The sequence below is a fragment of the Etheostoma cragini genome, chromosome 10, assembly GCF_013103735.1.
Source record: "Etheostoma cragini isolate CJK2018 chromosome 10, CSU_Ecrag_1.0, whole genome shotgun sequence".
NCBI lineage: Eukaryota > Metazoa > Chordata > Actinopteri > Perciformes > Percidae > Etheostoma > Etheostoma cragini.
In genome coordinates this window covers 24,803,866-24,820,517 of record NC_048416.1, presented here as the reverse complement: position 1 = coordinate 24,820,517, position 16,652 = coordinate 24,803,866, and the positions used below count along the sequence as shown (strand labels likewise).

The 16,652-nt window shown below is 37.7% G+C and overlaps 2 protein-coding genes across 11 annotated transcripts in view; both read right to left on the bottom strand.

Moving 5' to 3' along the window:
- tapt1a (transmembrane anterior posterior transformation 1a) overlaps positions 1-8,688 on the bottom strand; it is a 30,550-nt gene extending 21,862 nt beyond the window's left edge. For 2 of the 4 annotated variants that reach the window (XR_004658375.1, XM_034884481.1), the window contains exons 1-5: positions 8,419-8,688; positions 6,041-6,171; positions 4,346-4,464; positions 3,717-3,749; positions 589-751 (exon numbers count right to left, since the gene is read on the bottom strand). Coding sequence is in view for 3 of the 4 variants with exons in the window: in XM_034884481.1 (XP_034740372.1) it covers positions 589-751; positions 3,717-3,749; positions 4,346-4,464; positions 6,041-6,171; positions 8,419-8,590 (618 nt within the window). In the remaining variant the exon portion in view is untranslated. Of the gene's footprint in view, positions 1-588; positions 752-3,716; positions 3,750-4,345; positions 4,488-6,040; positions 6,172-8,418 lie in introns of those variants that run through there. The other 2 variants (XM_034884482.1, XM_034884483.1) reach the window with 2 other exon arrangements.
- A 2,473-nt stretch (positions 8,689-11,161) lies between these two features.
- Positions 11,162-16,652, bottom strand: part of ldb2a (LIM domain binding 2a) — an 85,693-nt gene continuing 80,202 nt past the window's right edge. For all 7 annotated transcript variants that reach the window (XM_034883708.1, XM_034883701.1, XM_034883703.1 and 4 more), the window contains one exon: positions 11,162-13,102. In XM_034883708.1, coding sequence (XP_034739599.1) covers positions 12,872-13,102 — 231 coding nt within the window. In that variant the 3' untranslated portion in view covers positions 11,162-12,871. The remainder of the gene's footprint in view (positions 13,103-16,652) is intronic.

The following is a 16,652-nucleotide window of genomic DNA, read 5'->3' as shown; positions in this document are numbered from 1 at the left end:
TTGAATCTATGCCACGAAGAATTGAGGCAGTTCTGAAGGCAAAAGGGGGTCCAACCCGTTACTAGCACGGGGTACCTATTAAAGTGGTCGGTGAGTGTATGTTGCATGTAAACATCTTGCCACATCAAAAATGTAAAGGTAATTCCCTGGTTTTGAAAAAAACATTTCCACTTGAAGGCCCAACATTAGTACAGTACTATGGGTGATTTTTCTGTAACAAAAGGAAATCAATCTAAAGCTATGAAATAAACCTACATTTGTCTCACTATAAGCAAGTGATTACACACATTTCTTGTCTTATTTTCTCAGATCACAACTACCCGAACTAAGTTTTGTTGTTGTTCTTTTCTTTTCTTTTTTGCATTTGGTCCATTACGGTTAGAAAAAGTGTTTCAGATTTATACATTTATTGTGTGTATTTACAGTAAATCAAAAAATATCCACACTGTATCCACAAAACTGGATGAACAGACATACACAGAATCGTAAAAAACTGAATGCCCCTGAAGGTTTGAATCCACCGATGTTTAATACGAGCAGTTATTGGACCAGCAAATGTCAGTATTTAATGTATAAAACGTGAAGTACCTCCAACATGTTGTAGATGATGTAGAGTTTGATGACAGACTGCCCTCTGATCAGGTGGTACATCATGGCGTAATCAACATAATGCATCATGGAGAAGCACAGCACCATGATCAGACCCTTCAGCACGTCACATACCTGCGCCGGCTGCAGCAGCCGAGACCCGCTGACCACACACAAAACACACAGATGTTCAACTTACAGTATCTGTGTTGAATATAGAAACACATTTAACCAACCTTTTAGTACATTGTTGCATACTTGAACACATACTTGCATGCTGATAAGTACAGTATATCCAAAGGTAGGGTCTATTCTTAACATGTACACACAATAATAACATCATATAACCTGAGTGAACAATTACATGTGTTTGAAGTCAGGTGTGTAACCATGACTACAACAGTACTGACTAGTGCTGGTTTTGGCAGCTCTGAGTCGCTGCTAATCCCATGCGAGGACACAGTAGGTCAACACATAGGGGGGTAAATAGTTTAATCCTGTTGAAAATGAGATACATATAAACAAAAAAAGGCTACAAAAAGTGATAACACAAAAACACAATAAGTCAGTATCTCCTTTATACTAAATGTTATCTTATTCATAACAGTAATTTCATTTTAATATGTTTCTGTTTTAGTTCTGTGCCTCTGTTTGTATAAATATTAAATATGTGTTGTTCTTATCTACCAATCTGACTACAGCACACCAACGAAGACTGTGTTTGAGAATTTATCTTTCTGGAAATCTTTCAATTTTGTTACCAAAATGTGTGTAGCATTGTGGAAATATTAAATATAATTTTTAATGGGCAACAACAAGTTTAAAACATGTGCAGCTTTAATTATTAATAGCAATGGTTGGCAGTGGCAGCTTGAGGGCATGTTAAGAGGAGGGCTGACAAATCCATAGGCTTGGTTATTTAGTATTTACTAGGACAGGGATAACCGGGAAGAGCCAGAGAGAGAGCTTAACTCCAAGACATCCTGCATATTTTACCTGTCAGCTGTGTGACTGGACTATATGTGTCCCCAACCACTACTAACTACAGCAAGAAGAATAGGTTAATACACTCACCACACAGGCTTCTTACTGAACATAAATCACAACTTCAATATTCAAAAATATTGTGGTGTTCGTACAGAATTTCCACAGAGAATACAATAACATTTCTCTCAATTACAGCTATCTCTCTTCATAATTAAGAAGTTGAACCCTATCCTACAGGTAACAATTCTCCAATAATTCACTATAAACCACAATACTAACTAACTCACTAGAGCACAAAACAAGACAGGACAACAATTGGCTACTCTTACAGCCATCATACCTTAATTAACTTCAGAGGCTGTGTATTAGTCTTGCAACACAACAACAGGGCTACTCCTCGTCCAGTTACAACTTTTTAAAACATAATAGAGGGAAAGAAATCATGTTTCAGATGGAAGAAATAGTGAGATGGAGGGTGTGGGGATGTGAACTATTTTTAGACTCCAAGCTGAGAAAGAGAGGAGAAAATGGCCTGAGTAGTGGAAGACGTGGAAATAAGCTTATTTAAAGTAAACGTCTTCTGAACTGTGTGCAGATGAGCACACAACTGTGGAAAGAATTGATAAGATGAATATTTGGGCCGTTTTGTTCAAAGCATTGAAGTCAACGATTGCCTTCATAACCAAATAATAGTTGGGGTTTAGTTTGACCACACTGAATTTATGAAGGGTTTCCAAGAGTTACATTGATGAGGTGTACTTCTATCTATACCTATGACCAAGGATAAGAGTCAGATAAACTGTACTACCAATATCAGAAAGGCATCTCTATGATATTAAAGGTTTCTTTGCTGAAGCTACGGCTCCATCCAGTGGCCACCTCTGTAGTCATTCATTTAAAAGAAGCATGGCTCAAAAATAACAACAAAAGGTAGGCTCCTACCAATTACCCATTAATGAATTTAGTTTTTTCCCCACTTAATGTAAAGTTTTTGATCACTGCTCAATGTACAATTATTATTATTTAATAGATAAATAAATGTTTATTTACTATGACACAGTTTAATGTAGCAGAAGATACAGGACTGAGGGTAGAGACAGAATAAAAACTATGAACATAAAATAGGACTGCTTGGACTACAACACACACAGAGGGAGTGTGACTTCATTCTCTCTTCAGGACGCCATTATTCCACCATATCTTTACATTACAAATATGTGTTTGCTGCTATTTTAATATTATGAATATCATGTACAGCCTCTTTAAGGTGATGTCTTCCCATGTCTTGTTTGATAAATGACTTAAAAGAAATAATCAGTAATAAAAATTATTACTGGTTAATTTTTTGTCAATCTTCCGATCAACTATCAGATTCACAACATTACACGTGTCTGTAAAACACGATTAGGTAAACAGTAGCTTTTGAATTTAGGTTGTTACGGTGGTACTACATCTTTATACTCTACATGTGCGACACACTCGGCTCACTGGAGGCAAAGCTGCAGGCAGTGTAGCCAGTACAAAGCAGTTCTCACTATCTCTATTCTACAAGCATTATCTCTAAAACACACATGAATGCTATGTATGTTTGAGTGCAGTCAGCTTTGTGCTGCATTCCAATTAGCCATCACTATGTGCCATTTACTGTTTGCATTATTAGCCTGATAGGCATTAAGACTGCACGAGTAAACGAAGAGAAAGCTTGATTTCTGATGCAAAACCTTTTTAGAGAAACACAACTGCAACCTGCAGAGCAGCTGGGGGTATATGTGCAAGGAAGGCGAATGAGCAGAGTTTTCCCTTCCCTTAAACAAGACAAATGAGACCCAAACTGCCCTAGAGGAGCTGTCCAATAAGCTGCCCTCCAATTTAAGCATGTGTCGCTGTATCACTGACAAGCAACATGGTGATGAGAATGAGCATGCACTCTCACCTAACCTTCCCTGGATGAGTTTGAAAAAACAGACCTACGCGGAACCAACATGGCTGCTCTCGCCCGAAAAATGGAAATATTACATGAGGTGCCGAGCTGCATATTAACAAACACAATGGAGATGAAGACAAACTGGTGAATGGAGGTGGAGGCCAGTTTAGGACATTGATAACATGAATTAAGTCCTGATAGGCTTTAGGGAGCGTACCTGCTTCTCCTGCAGTAGGGGCATGTGCGTGCCCTGCAGGGGGGAGGAAAGCGTGGGGGAGAATCAGATAGAGGGTGAGGTGAGGAATACAAGCAGTGTCCAGAAGGGCGGATTTTGGGTACTTATGAAACTGTATGTTTACTGCACTTCTCAGTGGTGGAAGAAATATTCAGATATTTTCCTTAAGCAAAAAAAAAGTAATACTACTGTGTGTGTGTGTGTATTTCTATATTTATATATACACACATACATATCTGCAATAAAATACTTAAGTACCATCCTTCTACTCCTGTGCTAGCACTTACTGGCAGCCAAAACTTTAAAAAAAAAGAAGAAACATACTCTACATTCTTATTTATTTTTATTAAAATTACTTTGAAAACTGATAAATAATCATTATAATCAATTATCAAAGATATGTGGTTATATTTAAGTGTGCAGCCCATACAGTAGAATGTTAGTGCAGTACAGCTTTATTCCTGAGTCTTGTTATGTGCTGCTGGGTGATTATATTTTACGTTGCATGTAGATTTATGTTAAGCGGTACTTTTGGTTTGCAGGTAGAATTAGTTTACATGTTTTTCTTTGGAAAGGTGTACGGGTAGGAGAGTGTGTGTTTTGGCACTAACCTTAAGCCACAGCATGGCAAGGTGAGGAGGCGGAGCACGGCCAAGAGCACCCTGAGGGGCAGCAGAGTGAAGACGTACAGGAATGCATCCACACATAGGAAGAAGCCAAAAGTCATCAGCTGCAAAAGTCACACCGAAACACCTCCAAGTTAAACAATGATTGTCAGAGTGAACAACATACAGTAAGCATGAAGCAAAACCTCCCTGTTAAACAATGACCATCAGTGGGAAAGATAGCGTACAGCCTGAAAGACACATTTACTCATCATCATCTTTTACTATGTATCTGTGTCAGAGGACAAGAACAACCAAATAATAGGGGGGGTTGGGGGGTGCAAGAGCATCATCTCTGGAGGGACACACAACAGTTTCTTCACATCCAAAAAGTATTTCTAGCCCTTCAGAGGCTGTGAAAAAGTTTGGCTAGAAAAAGTATTTCTAGCTGAAAATGTCCCCTCTCGTATTTTCTGAGGACAACATATCTTCTTTCCATCAAAAGAAAAACCAGGCAAAAACTAACAAACCCCATGCAACACTAAAATAAGAAGGTTAGGTCTAAACCTAATTAGGCAGCAGACACATAAAGGACCTTCACAGTTTTCCACATCCAAACAGCCATTGGCTTTTCATTTTTAAAAATAAATAAGTGAATTGTCTTCTTACTCCTTCTTCTAAGCGAAACATAAAGGCATGAGGTATGATTTGGGAAAAGCTGGTGGGAGGGTTTGTCTCTCATTGGTGGATTCTATGTGACTTGACTCTTCGTCAGGTGCCCATGAAGGTGCTGCTAGCCTGCTTAACATAGTGAACTCAATGAGGCTTTTTATGTTTACACACATTGCTCTCTTGCTCCCAAATAAAAACCAAGCCAGTAAGAGCCACGCTAGTCTGGGCTCGCTTGTTTGGATCTATTTTTGCAGAAAGAGGGTCTACTCAACTTCAGAAACAATAAACAATATACAGATGAGGATAGTCTCAAAGGTCTAATTGTACAATTTTAAAGCATAATTGTTTAATTTAATAACTTGGGTCAGTTTTCTTAACAAGCTACAAGGTTTTATTTTTATTAGCAATACTGTATACCGGTAGGTGATTACCAGGTATGTATGCGACACGTTCCTAAAGAGATGCAGCACACAGTTCAGATTAACCACATTTTATGTTTCAACACTGCCACCTGGTGGCTCATGGCAAGAACAACAAAAATAAACTGGTGTCAGTGAGTCACACAGCAAAATTCAATGTTTTATTTTAAATATTATATTATTTTAAATACTTCCATTAGGTGTACAAAGTCTATGTTTCTACAACAAGTGTTGTGTAATTGAGAATAAAACTAATGATTTTTGAAATTTCTTCATTTTCAATATTATTTTTCATTTATTTGAATTAATTACTTTGTCTATCAATATTAGACAAAGACTAGATTGATGTATTGACATTTCAAACTTTATATGAACTACAGCTAAAAAAAAAAAATTTGAAAATGGACAAAGCACGCAGGAAAAGCCTTCCTTTGTGAAGCTTTAGCTAACAAATACTGTAGTTGATATTATTTATTTGATAAATAACCAAAATAATTAGTTTGACACAGTACGGCCTGACTGTGAGCTGTAAACTGAATGAAATAACATCAGACAGCTGGAGACAGATACAATAGAGAGGAGAGGGACAGCAGCTGAGTTCAGGAAGTACCTTCTCAAGCTCCTTGGGAATGCGCAGGAACGTGTAAACTCGCTCTCTGCGCTCAGTGTACTTTGCCTCATTGTGTTCCAGGAAGTAGCCTCTGGTGAGCTCTGCGCTAATGAAGCGAGTCAACGACGGATCTGGAACAACATCAGAGCACCAGTGTTACCACAAGGCCATTGTCTGCAACAACTACAACAACAGCTATCATTCACACAATGAGAGCACCAACGTTTTGAGTGTCACACACTGCACAGTAAAAGAGAAGGAAACTTCTTTGGATGATGAAAACAGGAGGTTGAACAATATTTTTAGCTCACTGTTCACTGTGCACCTTGAAAACAACTTCATAATGACTGAACCTGCTAAATGACCTTTATTTGTGATACAGTAGGTTTTGTCATGACTAACATGAATGAGAGAAAGTGAGTAAAGTGTTAGTAACAGTTTATTGTAACTCTGGCATACAGCTTTCTATGGCCGAGTATATTGAGGCTACAGGTGCCAAATATGACTCTTAGTTTAATGAACTGCTTAATAATTTGGTCTATGGAATGTCAGAAAATAGTGGAAATCCATAAAATGATTCCAGGGCTCAAAATGAAAAAGACAGACTTAATAGGCCTAAATGCATTAAAATTGGTTGAAAGATACAAAAATTAGAATCAAGTCATTTATCTTGTTATTAACCATTTAAATGAATGCAAAAAAATAAAACAGTGAAAAAGCAAACAGGCTGGATTAGTTGAATTGTCAATACCACCCCACTGTGTTGAAATTATTTCCACTTGACCTGAACCTGTGAGATCCTGTCAAACATGCCACGCTTCCTAAACTGAAGACAAAAATAAACTATTTGTACGTTAACAATCACATGACCTAACAGAACATGTTGGCTCAACAATCAACAACTTTGCTAAATTGCACACTGAGCTGAGAGCACCACAAACATGCCTGGATTACAAATATATTTAAAAGTCAGATAAACTAGGGCCCAAGAACATTGTAATATAAATTTAATTCAAATTGAAAAAGGAAACAATGTAAAATTGGCAATTACATGTTTTTCCACTAGAAGAAATTTTAATTTTATCTCAGCAGCAGGGTCTTTAGTATTTGAACTTTATACTGCCCAATATGTATTCAGTAGTGTTTACCTAACCTCAGATACGTATGCCCTGTACCTGATTAAATAAATGTACAATGTGCCGGTCAAATGAGGATCCATGTTAGATCAAATCTGGGACTCAATGACATGTTTCAAGTATACTTCCACTACAAACACTTTCTTCATCTTTATTTTAATGGCTGTTACCAAACGTGGTGCATCTATGGTATTTCGATGGTGGTGTACCCAAATCTATAACGTTAAGAGCAATAACTACAAAAAAAGACAAAATAATTGACCAGTTAAGGTGTAATTAGAGTAGGCTTGCAACTAATGGTTATTTTGAAGTATCGGCTGATCATTTTATTGATAAGAATTATTATTATTAATATTATTATGATTGATCAATTATTAACCAGTGAAACATTTATGTTATAATATAGATGGCATTTTTGTCATCATAAATGTTATTTTTTAATCAGATCCACAGTCAAAAGCCAATAAGATACATTCAAATATTCCGTTAACCATCATTTATGACTAACACAAACACAAACACCTCCCATTGGAGCAGATGGAGCAAAGGTATGTTTAGCAACAGTGCTTAAAAAATAACTGCAAGGATTGATAGAATATTTAAAAAATGTCAATAAGTAATTTGTCAATTAATTTGTCTTTACACCTATGATCATATCTTATGATACAGATGTTTGCAGAGGAAGTACAGCTCAAATTAATTAGGTAACACGACCCGATAAGTGACAGAAATTGGTGTAACACCTCAAGCGTTTCTTGTTGACCCGTAGGGAGCACTGGGAATAGTTAGATAGTGTTTACTGCTCACTGAACTTTAAGCAGCTAACTACAGGTGGTGCTTATGCAGCCATGCAAACTAGCTTACTACAATAGCTAGATAGTGAAATAACATATCCAGAACTAGTTTTAAAGAATGACTCTATTGGGTCAGTTACATTTATGTTTTAGTGAGCAGGAGACATTATCGTCATCGTTCAGTATTAGCTAGCTAGTTAATCAAGCTAGCACTGACTGTAACACTAAGCGTTGATAGTAAAATCGACTGAGCGTCAACACGTAACGCTAGCTACTCATGAAGCTTTTCTAACTTATTTAGATAAAATTGATTGCCATCGTGATAATATCACACTCATGAAGTCACAACATTAAAATGCTTAACAGTCGACAAACTAAAATAATATATTTAAGACGCCTTGTTGTATTAGCTGTAACGTCAGAAACGTGAGGGGGCTCCAACGGTTACCTGCCGGATGCTCCAGCTGCTCCCTCCTGACAGAGTTTATATCGTAAAATCCCAACGTTTCTGGCAGTTCAGGAGTTATACCGATTTTACCGGACTTGTGCAAATCACCCCACGGTCTTTTCTGTCTTTTCTTTAGCTCCTCTGACAGATCGGTCCCCGACAAGTCCGCCATCTTTACTTTGGCAGCCCAATATCCCTGAGCACCAAATTGTTTTCCTAGGACGGCGAAGGAATAGGAAAGACATGGCCCGTCCCACTCTCACACTGATTGGCTAGCACCTGTTACCTGCTCTCATCGGGTTGGTTAGGTGTAGGCAAGAGGAGTGGGATTGGTTAAGATTAGGGTAAATGAGTCAAGGGAAGCCAATTGGAGGAAGAACAAGGCAGAGTAGGGCAGGAAGGAACTGTCCACGCATTTGCCATCCTATAAAGATGCAACATGGGGCAACGTCACCGTATTGTGGTGTGGTTATGTGTCATAGACTAGTTGGTCATAGACATTAAGGAAAGGTGTAAAAACAATCGATGCCATAACGGTGAAGTTTCGAGGACGAAAAAAGATTCAACAGTTAATTATTATAATATAACAATATACATTGGACTACATTGATTATATTGACGTCCCTACAACCAAAGGCTGTGAAAATTAAAGACTTACATATTGTGTACGTACTTAATTATTTAGTTTTTGATCTGTTAATGAAAGGTAATACTCCCATTCAGGACAAGGGACTTGTGCTTACCGTGTTTGTCTATTTCAATAAAGAGAAAGTTAGTTTCACTAAAAAAAATAAAGATATGGACTAACTAATTTTTGCCAAGAGCTGATTGAATATGACATAAATATTAATGTAAATTATATGTACGGTATATTCAAATGTACAATATATGTTAATGATATAACAAAAAACATATGTTGTTTTGAAATGTGTATTTCTTCTGCCATTATTTACAAATAAATGTAATAGTAAATGAAATAGGTTTTAGTGAAATTGATTTGGTCACAACGTTTTTGTATTTACGTGTCAGATCAAAATCTGGTCAACTTTTAGATGTGCTTCTTATCAGCATGTTCTCACAGAGATAAAGAAAAGAGTGACACGTGAAAAATAAAATAATAAATGTTGTTGCAGTTCCCACGATAATCCACTTGGTGTCGCCAAGGTTCCATCAAATCTTCATGGATTTAAAGTCTACCCAACAACAGCAGCGAGGACTGTTCCTACTCTACAGAACTTTGCTGGGTAGTTCATACTTTTGTACATGCTCCAGGTTTTACTTAGCAAAACTATTCAGGTAATAGTAAGTAAGCAGATAAGGGATGAATACAATGAAGATAAATCAAATCTACATATACTTCCGTTAGATGAACTGTACATATGGGCCTAAAACATTTCGTCTGTCCAATGCTGTTGTTTAAAAAGGGCAGCATCCTACTATAGGAACATATTGACAGAACTGCAATAAACATACTAAAGGCTGCTAGAATTTCAAGAAAAAAATCAATGCCCAGATTCACAACTAGATATTATTTTGACATCTTCATCACATTCCAGGATTTATTCGTTTAGGGATTTCCTACATTTCCCAGAATTCTTTTAAAACATCTCCAACGAGCAGAGGAGAAAGTGCATGAACTATTAACAATTTAATCAAAGTGAATGTATGAGCAGTTAAATGAAACCAAGTAATTAGTGTTTAAATGTTAAAGCATGTTTATGACAATGGTCACACCTCATTTTTAAAACACCTTTTGTGGCTGCATAGCATCTTGGTCTTCTGAGTGTTTTTTTGGTGAAAACATCTCTATTTTTATCTTGGGTTCTTCTAAGATAGATTTCTCTATTGATCATTAAATATCAGCAGAAAATGTCAGCTCTGGAAAGAAGCTTTTTCTCTTTTATTTTGAGAGACTGACGCAAAAAACGACACTGTTAAGATCACTGACTCATTTTATAACGTAATTTCCAATAATCTTCTTAAACCAGTTATCGCCACGAACATGAAAAAGGTTAGCAAAAACACAACTTTACTTCTCTAAAGTTAAGTTAGATTTTTGTCTTTTAAGATGCAGTTGAGAATTAAACCCTTACACTGTTCCCCTTTCCAAAAAGATCAAAACTGAACTTTCCAAATGACAACAAAAACACTCATTGCAAAATCCACTTAGCAGCGTTTCAGGAGCTTTCAATTTTATTCCTCAGATATAGCAATGTGTTGTGGAATTGTTTATTTTTAAATGTATTTCTTTTTCTGAGAACTTTAAAACAACACTAGGGAACTTTTACTGCTTTGGTCCCCCTACAGGTTGGAAGTGGAACTGTCCCATTTTGTCTCATTGGAACTACAGATCCGCTACCCGATCTAGCAAACTTGCAGATAGAGCCGGTAGAAAGACGCAAAGCGAATGCAGCATTTCCATTCACCCTTTTAAGAGTTGATGAACCACTGAAACTATTTTAGAAACATTATTTTAGGGTACAACAAGTTCTCTAGTATTGCTTTAAGGACTTTTCGTGTTGTTACATTTTCCAATCTGCTGAGGAAGGATGTGTGATAAGATCAAAAGCTTCAGAAGTGCTACTAAATGGATTTTGTGGTCACTTGCTGTTGTCATGGTCAAAAGTGAACATTCCCATGTTTTATCAAATTAATCAGAGATCATTGTAAACAGAGTAACTAAATTAATAAATAAACAGATGCCACATGCACACATGATGCATGTAACCAAACCACATGCAACTCCATTGTAAGCACGGTTTATTGGCACACATAATGGTAAAGCATACATACCAGACATCAGATATGACACTGAACACCTCTGCTATATAATGTACAAATGGTGTCTAATAATACTAGGCTCAAACATATTTAGAAATGTGTTAGCTTCCTTACAAATGCACAAATAAATACCCATACAATCCAATTGTATAAAGACATATGTCACTTTCTTCTTTCCCATTTTTAAACAAAATTCCAACAAAAGAGATCAGGGATATATCATCAATTCAATTAAAGATTAAAGAACAATTGTGAACACAAATACAGGGATACCAAATTATTACTTTGGGGTGGATGGGATTTTATCTGTGCGTTGCTTTCAAAATTTTGAAATGTTTTCTACTTATGTCACAGAATATGCAAGTATTATGATTGTGTGACTGTTAACTTTGTGGCTTTGGTTCTGCACTAGCTAAAAGGATGATAAACATTAGAGAGTTTGGTTATTGACCGAAGCAAACCAGTGTCCATCCAAACCACCCAACGGAAATCAGAACCTCCTGTAAAAACAAAACAGCTGCCATATCCAAACTGGTTTCAGTGACTGATTTACAGTGGACAAAATAGATTCCACGTCTATTTACAGAGCTACAAACCTTGTAACAGTGTTCCCAAACTGATAAACCCAAAAGGAGAATCAGACGGATGTGTTTTAAAAAGTACATTTATCAAACAAAATGAAAATCCTATAAAATCATGCAGGAAAAGGCTTTAGTATCAGTTTGGGAGTAGGTCGTTAAAGGGAAAGAAGTCAAATTTTTTCGAGGAAAAAATAAATCAACATTAATGCATCAAATCTGTGTTGGCAAAGCTCACATACTGATCGGCAAAATTACAACGGGACTGCAAAGGATTCTGAGAAGAAGCAAAATACCAATAGACTACGAACACAATCAAACTTGTTTGCATGAAATCACAATCTGTGACGACCGCATTAATGTGAAAAGAACAATACTAGGACACAATTTTCCCTCGTTTGAAAGGAGTCCATAGTGGTAGAGAACTTTTATTTCCTCCTAATTGGAAATGGAAATAAACAGCAACAGCAGAAACCAACCAACAGCCGACTGAATTTCTAATAAAAATGCAATTGCCTCAAACAATGTTTTCATTTGTCTCCAATGTGGTTAGATGCTTCCATTGGCTCTGTTAAAAAAAAAACACCTTGTCTTCTCACCGTCGAGCTTGCCATTTTTTGAGACATTATGTTTGTTGTTTTTATTCTTCTTCTTTTCTCCCCTCTGTCTACTGTCAGCATGATGACTTGTGACCTGCAGGTCAACCAATCATAGCTGTTGTATTCCAAACAAGAGGTTTGTATCTGAGGGAGAATTTGATCTGCAATTTTCCACTGCATTCTTGAAAAAAAAATGCCCACGCCATGGTATTTTTATATTACAGTTGCATACAACTTATATGCATTTGTTGTCTTTGACATGTGGGTATTGCTGTGCAATGCTGCCATTTCTCAGTGTTTTCCAAGATGTTACAGTAATTCAGAGAAGAGGAAAATATCCAGAATATTTTGGCTGGACATGCCAGTGGTGAGTTTGCAGATTCTGATTCAGTACATAATTATGAAGCGTAGAAGCGCAGCCTTCAGGGGTAAGGGAGAGGTTAAAAAGTCCAGTCCACATGAAGTCAAGGATCTGTTGTTTCTCCTTCTTTTGTTTTACTGCGAGGGTTGGGCCGCTGTGCTCTCAGGTTTGTTGTCCTGGGCGTTGGGGGGTTTGCTGCTCCAGGGAGCGTTGTTTCCCAGAGCCGGGGAGCTGGTGAAGTCGTCCTCGTCGTCCAGGCCGTTGGTGGCGTCGTACTGCGTGTTCTCCAGACGAGTGATCAGACGCTCATCCTCGTCCCCGAACTCGCCGCCCATCAGGGTCGGCTCGCCAACCACCATCACGTCCTGGAAAGAGGAAGAGACGAGGGGGAGCAAGTTTGTTCTTGTTCTTCCAAACACATTTTAAAAAGGTCACATCTGTTCAGGACTGACTTTTTTTACGCTCACAGTGGTGTTATTTAAAAGCACACTTTTATTTACATTTGTCTGCTGTTTGATTGATGGCAATAACATACAATTAGGTCACTGTTGTTTCAAATGCTTTTTTCAGTGAAAGAGTCAAAAATCCTTGATTTGTTTCTTGACCATCATAAATATTTAGTTTATCCAACGGGGTTTTGAATCGATTTCTCTCACACAAAAATTGTTTAATTAATTTCAGTTTCTGTTTAATTAATCAATTTTTAGTTTCTAACCAGTTTCACATGTTTAAAACAGTCTTTACGGTTTTAAAACTGGTACACAATATAATCAATTTTACACAGGCACCCGTAACGTGTGTGCAGTTTTGTGCAGGACCATTCACTTTAGCCTCCGGGTGATTCAAAATTAATATGCTAAAATGAAAGAGAAATCACCACAGAAGACATTAATGCATATCTGTTTCATCTAATTTTGAGAGCAAAGCACCATCGGAATATCAAATGAACTCACATCCACCCAAAAAGACCTTATACAGTAACACATGCAGCACTTCAAATAAATGAATATGCATGTCGTCTGTTTTACATTTTAAACGCGAGGGTTAAAAATTTGACCATAAGTTCAGAAAGACAAGACTTTCCTTCGGCGGCTGTTGTCTTTACAGTTGTTGATCTATCTTGTGTGATTGTGTTAACCAGGGTTTCTGTTTCCCAACTAAGTGAGAAGCGCCCAAACCCCCGACGATGGGAGGTACTTCAACACAGAGAGTACGTGTGTGTAAGTTTCAGTGTGTGTATGTTCAGGACAGACATTGGTGTATCCGTTGAACCCCAATGCACTCGGTGAATATGAAACCTTCCAGTACAGAAAGATTCCCCCAGTGCTCTGTACCCACCCCAATCAATACTCATCATGTAAGACATATTTCACAGAGATGACCCTGTCACAGCGGGTCAGGGAAGGGAAGGAGAGAGATTTGGCCATTACCCACCTCTATCTGTGACTCTTGTGGCGAGTCTTTAAAAGGTGAGTGTGCTTGTTTTATTCCATTTTTCATGACACATTCTTCTGCACGTCATGAAAGTGAAGTGAATCAGTTAGAATAATCACTGGATTGTAATTTGTGAACTCAAACATTGATCAATAAGCTCTGAATCATGGCATGTCTTCATCTTGTTTGTGTGTGTCTGTGCCGAGACTGTGAATCTCATCTCCCTTTGACTGACTAAGCACATCCCTGCTGGCGAGCCCCAGCGCCACCCACTGTAACCTGGAAAGAAGCTGTACAGTTAAATGGAGTGCACGCTTCACTGGCCAAGTGTGTCAACGCAGCCTGGCTTGGGAGATCTCGCTCTTCTCAGCCATCTCCTCTGCAACACACACTCACACGCACACACAGATAAACACGCACACAAACCCAGATTACTGTACAATCACACACCTGAACACAAACAGACAAAAGCACTTGAATGCAAACTCAGATTAACCCTCTGTATTGTGAACAACAACAACCCAGAACTGTACACAGAAATCACACAAAGCTAAACACACATGCACAGTACAAGCACACTTCCATCAAGCATTGATGTAAACATACAAACAAAACTTAGCCCACTACAAACCCCCCCCCCCTCCCGCCCAAAACTCAAAACACACTCAGATGAAGAGCACAAGGCAGTTTATTTATCAAGGCCATCACAAAAAAAACCCTAGCGACCACTTCTACACCCCACTATGCCTTAATCAGGCTAATTAATTTAGGTGAGCTTTTCAACTAAATGACAATATCCACACTGATTTGTCAATTTGCATAGCTAATTAAGTCATTAGCTAAAAACGTGCTGATTGCCAACAAGCCATGCATTCACCATCTGTTCCTGTGAGGAGGCCTGTCAACCTTCCTCTGGCCAATTTTGGGTCAAAAAAAAAAGAAAAAATCCCTCCAATGATAACAGCTGGTGGCTAGTCTGAGACGTGGGAGCGCTAATTGTGAGCTAATTAATACTGTCAACACGTCTACTCATCTCATTAAGAGTTAGCTTTAGCGCTAGCTAAGTGGCGACGCTTTGAATGGGACGACACAGGGATGAACACATCCCTGCTCCCTTCATTCACTAAGCAGTGTCATTAGCATTTTTTTTCTTTTCTTTTTTTACAGAGGTTTGCAGTGACTATCTTGGAGGACATATTTGGCCACAACAAGTGGGAATTTAAAGAAGACGTGGATTGAACGACAAAAGAGTCGGAGGCAAACAAAATTGGCCCTTAAAGCAACAAAAAGAAAAAAACACTGTTTAAATAGAAAGTAGATACAAGTATTCTAATAAAGTTTAGTCTGCAGGCCTGATGCACACCCCAAGTCCCTCCATCCCTTCTGTATTCAAATTCAAAGAAAGACAGACATGATCTACAGTTAAAATAATCTATTTCTAGTTTGTTCATTTGTTTTTTAACATCAAAACACAACTTAAAAGGATAAAACTGGAGGTATTCCATATTTTTCTTGTTGACAACAGAGCCAAAATTGGGTTGACTGTCTCTCAATAACTGGCTTCCAGGTCCAAGCATGTTTGCCCCTACATCTTAAAAAAAAAAAAAAACTCTGCTCACAATTACAAACTACATACATTTATTTTGCAGCAATTATCATTAATTTCCTAAAACAGCTTGAAGTTGTAGCTTTAGCTAGTGTTACTCACACAATAGAGTAAATAGTGCATTTGGGGGGGACTGTTTTCAGTGGTGGATTAATACACATTTGGTGCTCTGGTGAGTTTTTCCTGCTGCAGGATGGTGAATGTCGGATTGACTCAAAATAAACTGCAATGCCCACATTTACATTAATGAAGGAACATGTAACCCAGTGGAACAGTGTGGCTCATTTATGTGTTTTTAATAATTTTTGGGTAACTAAGTAGCTCTATGGCACAGATGAATAATATTTAGATACACAGACAATAATTGTTACTAGAATCAATTAATTGTTGATTTTTGGTCTTTTAATTCATCCAGTCTTTTCCTTAAGGGGTTCACCTAAAATTTGTAATCCAATTTTGTCACCATCTGAATAAAATTACAACAACAAAAATGTTTGGGGCAAATATGCAAAATACTTTTTTTCAAATTCGTTTGAGTCTAAATATTGTTATAAAATTAGAATGAGCTCAAGAACTTTTTTCCCGGTGTCACACGAGCGCAAGCGACTCCATCTTAGTTCAATGCAGGGCCTTTTAAATGTTATCCTCAAATGATCATCAATCTACCAATTTCATATAGAGTGAATTGACAATTAATTAAGGGTGTAATCCACAATATGTGTTTTACTTGTTATAGATGCACTGCCTGACTGACAGCATGACAAAACTGCTGCTAGAGACCAGCTTGGTAAAAGAAACACCACACGTTCATCACTAAAATCAGGCCACAAGAGGTCAGTATTGCTCACTGTATCCCCCCCCCAACCACACACACA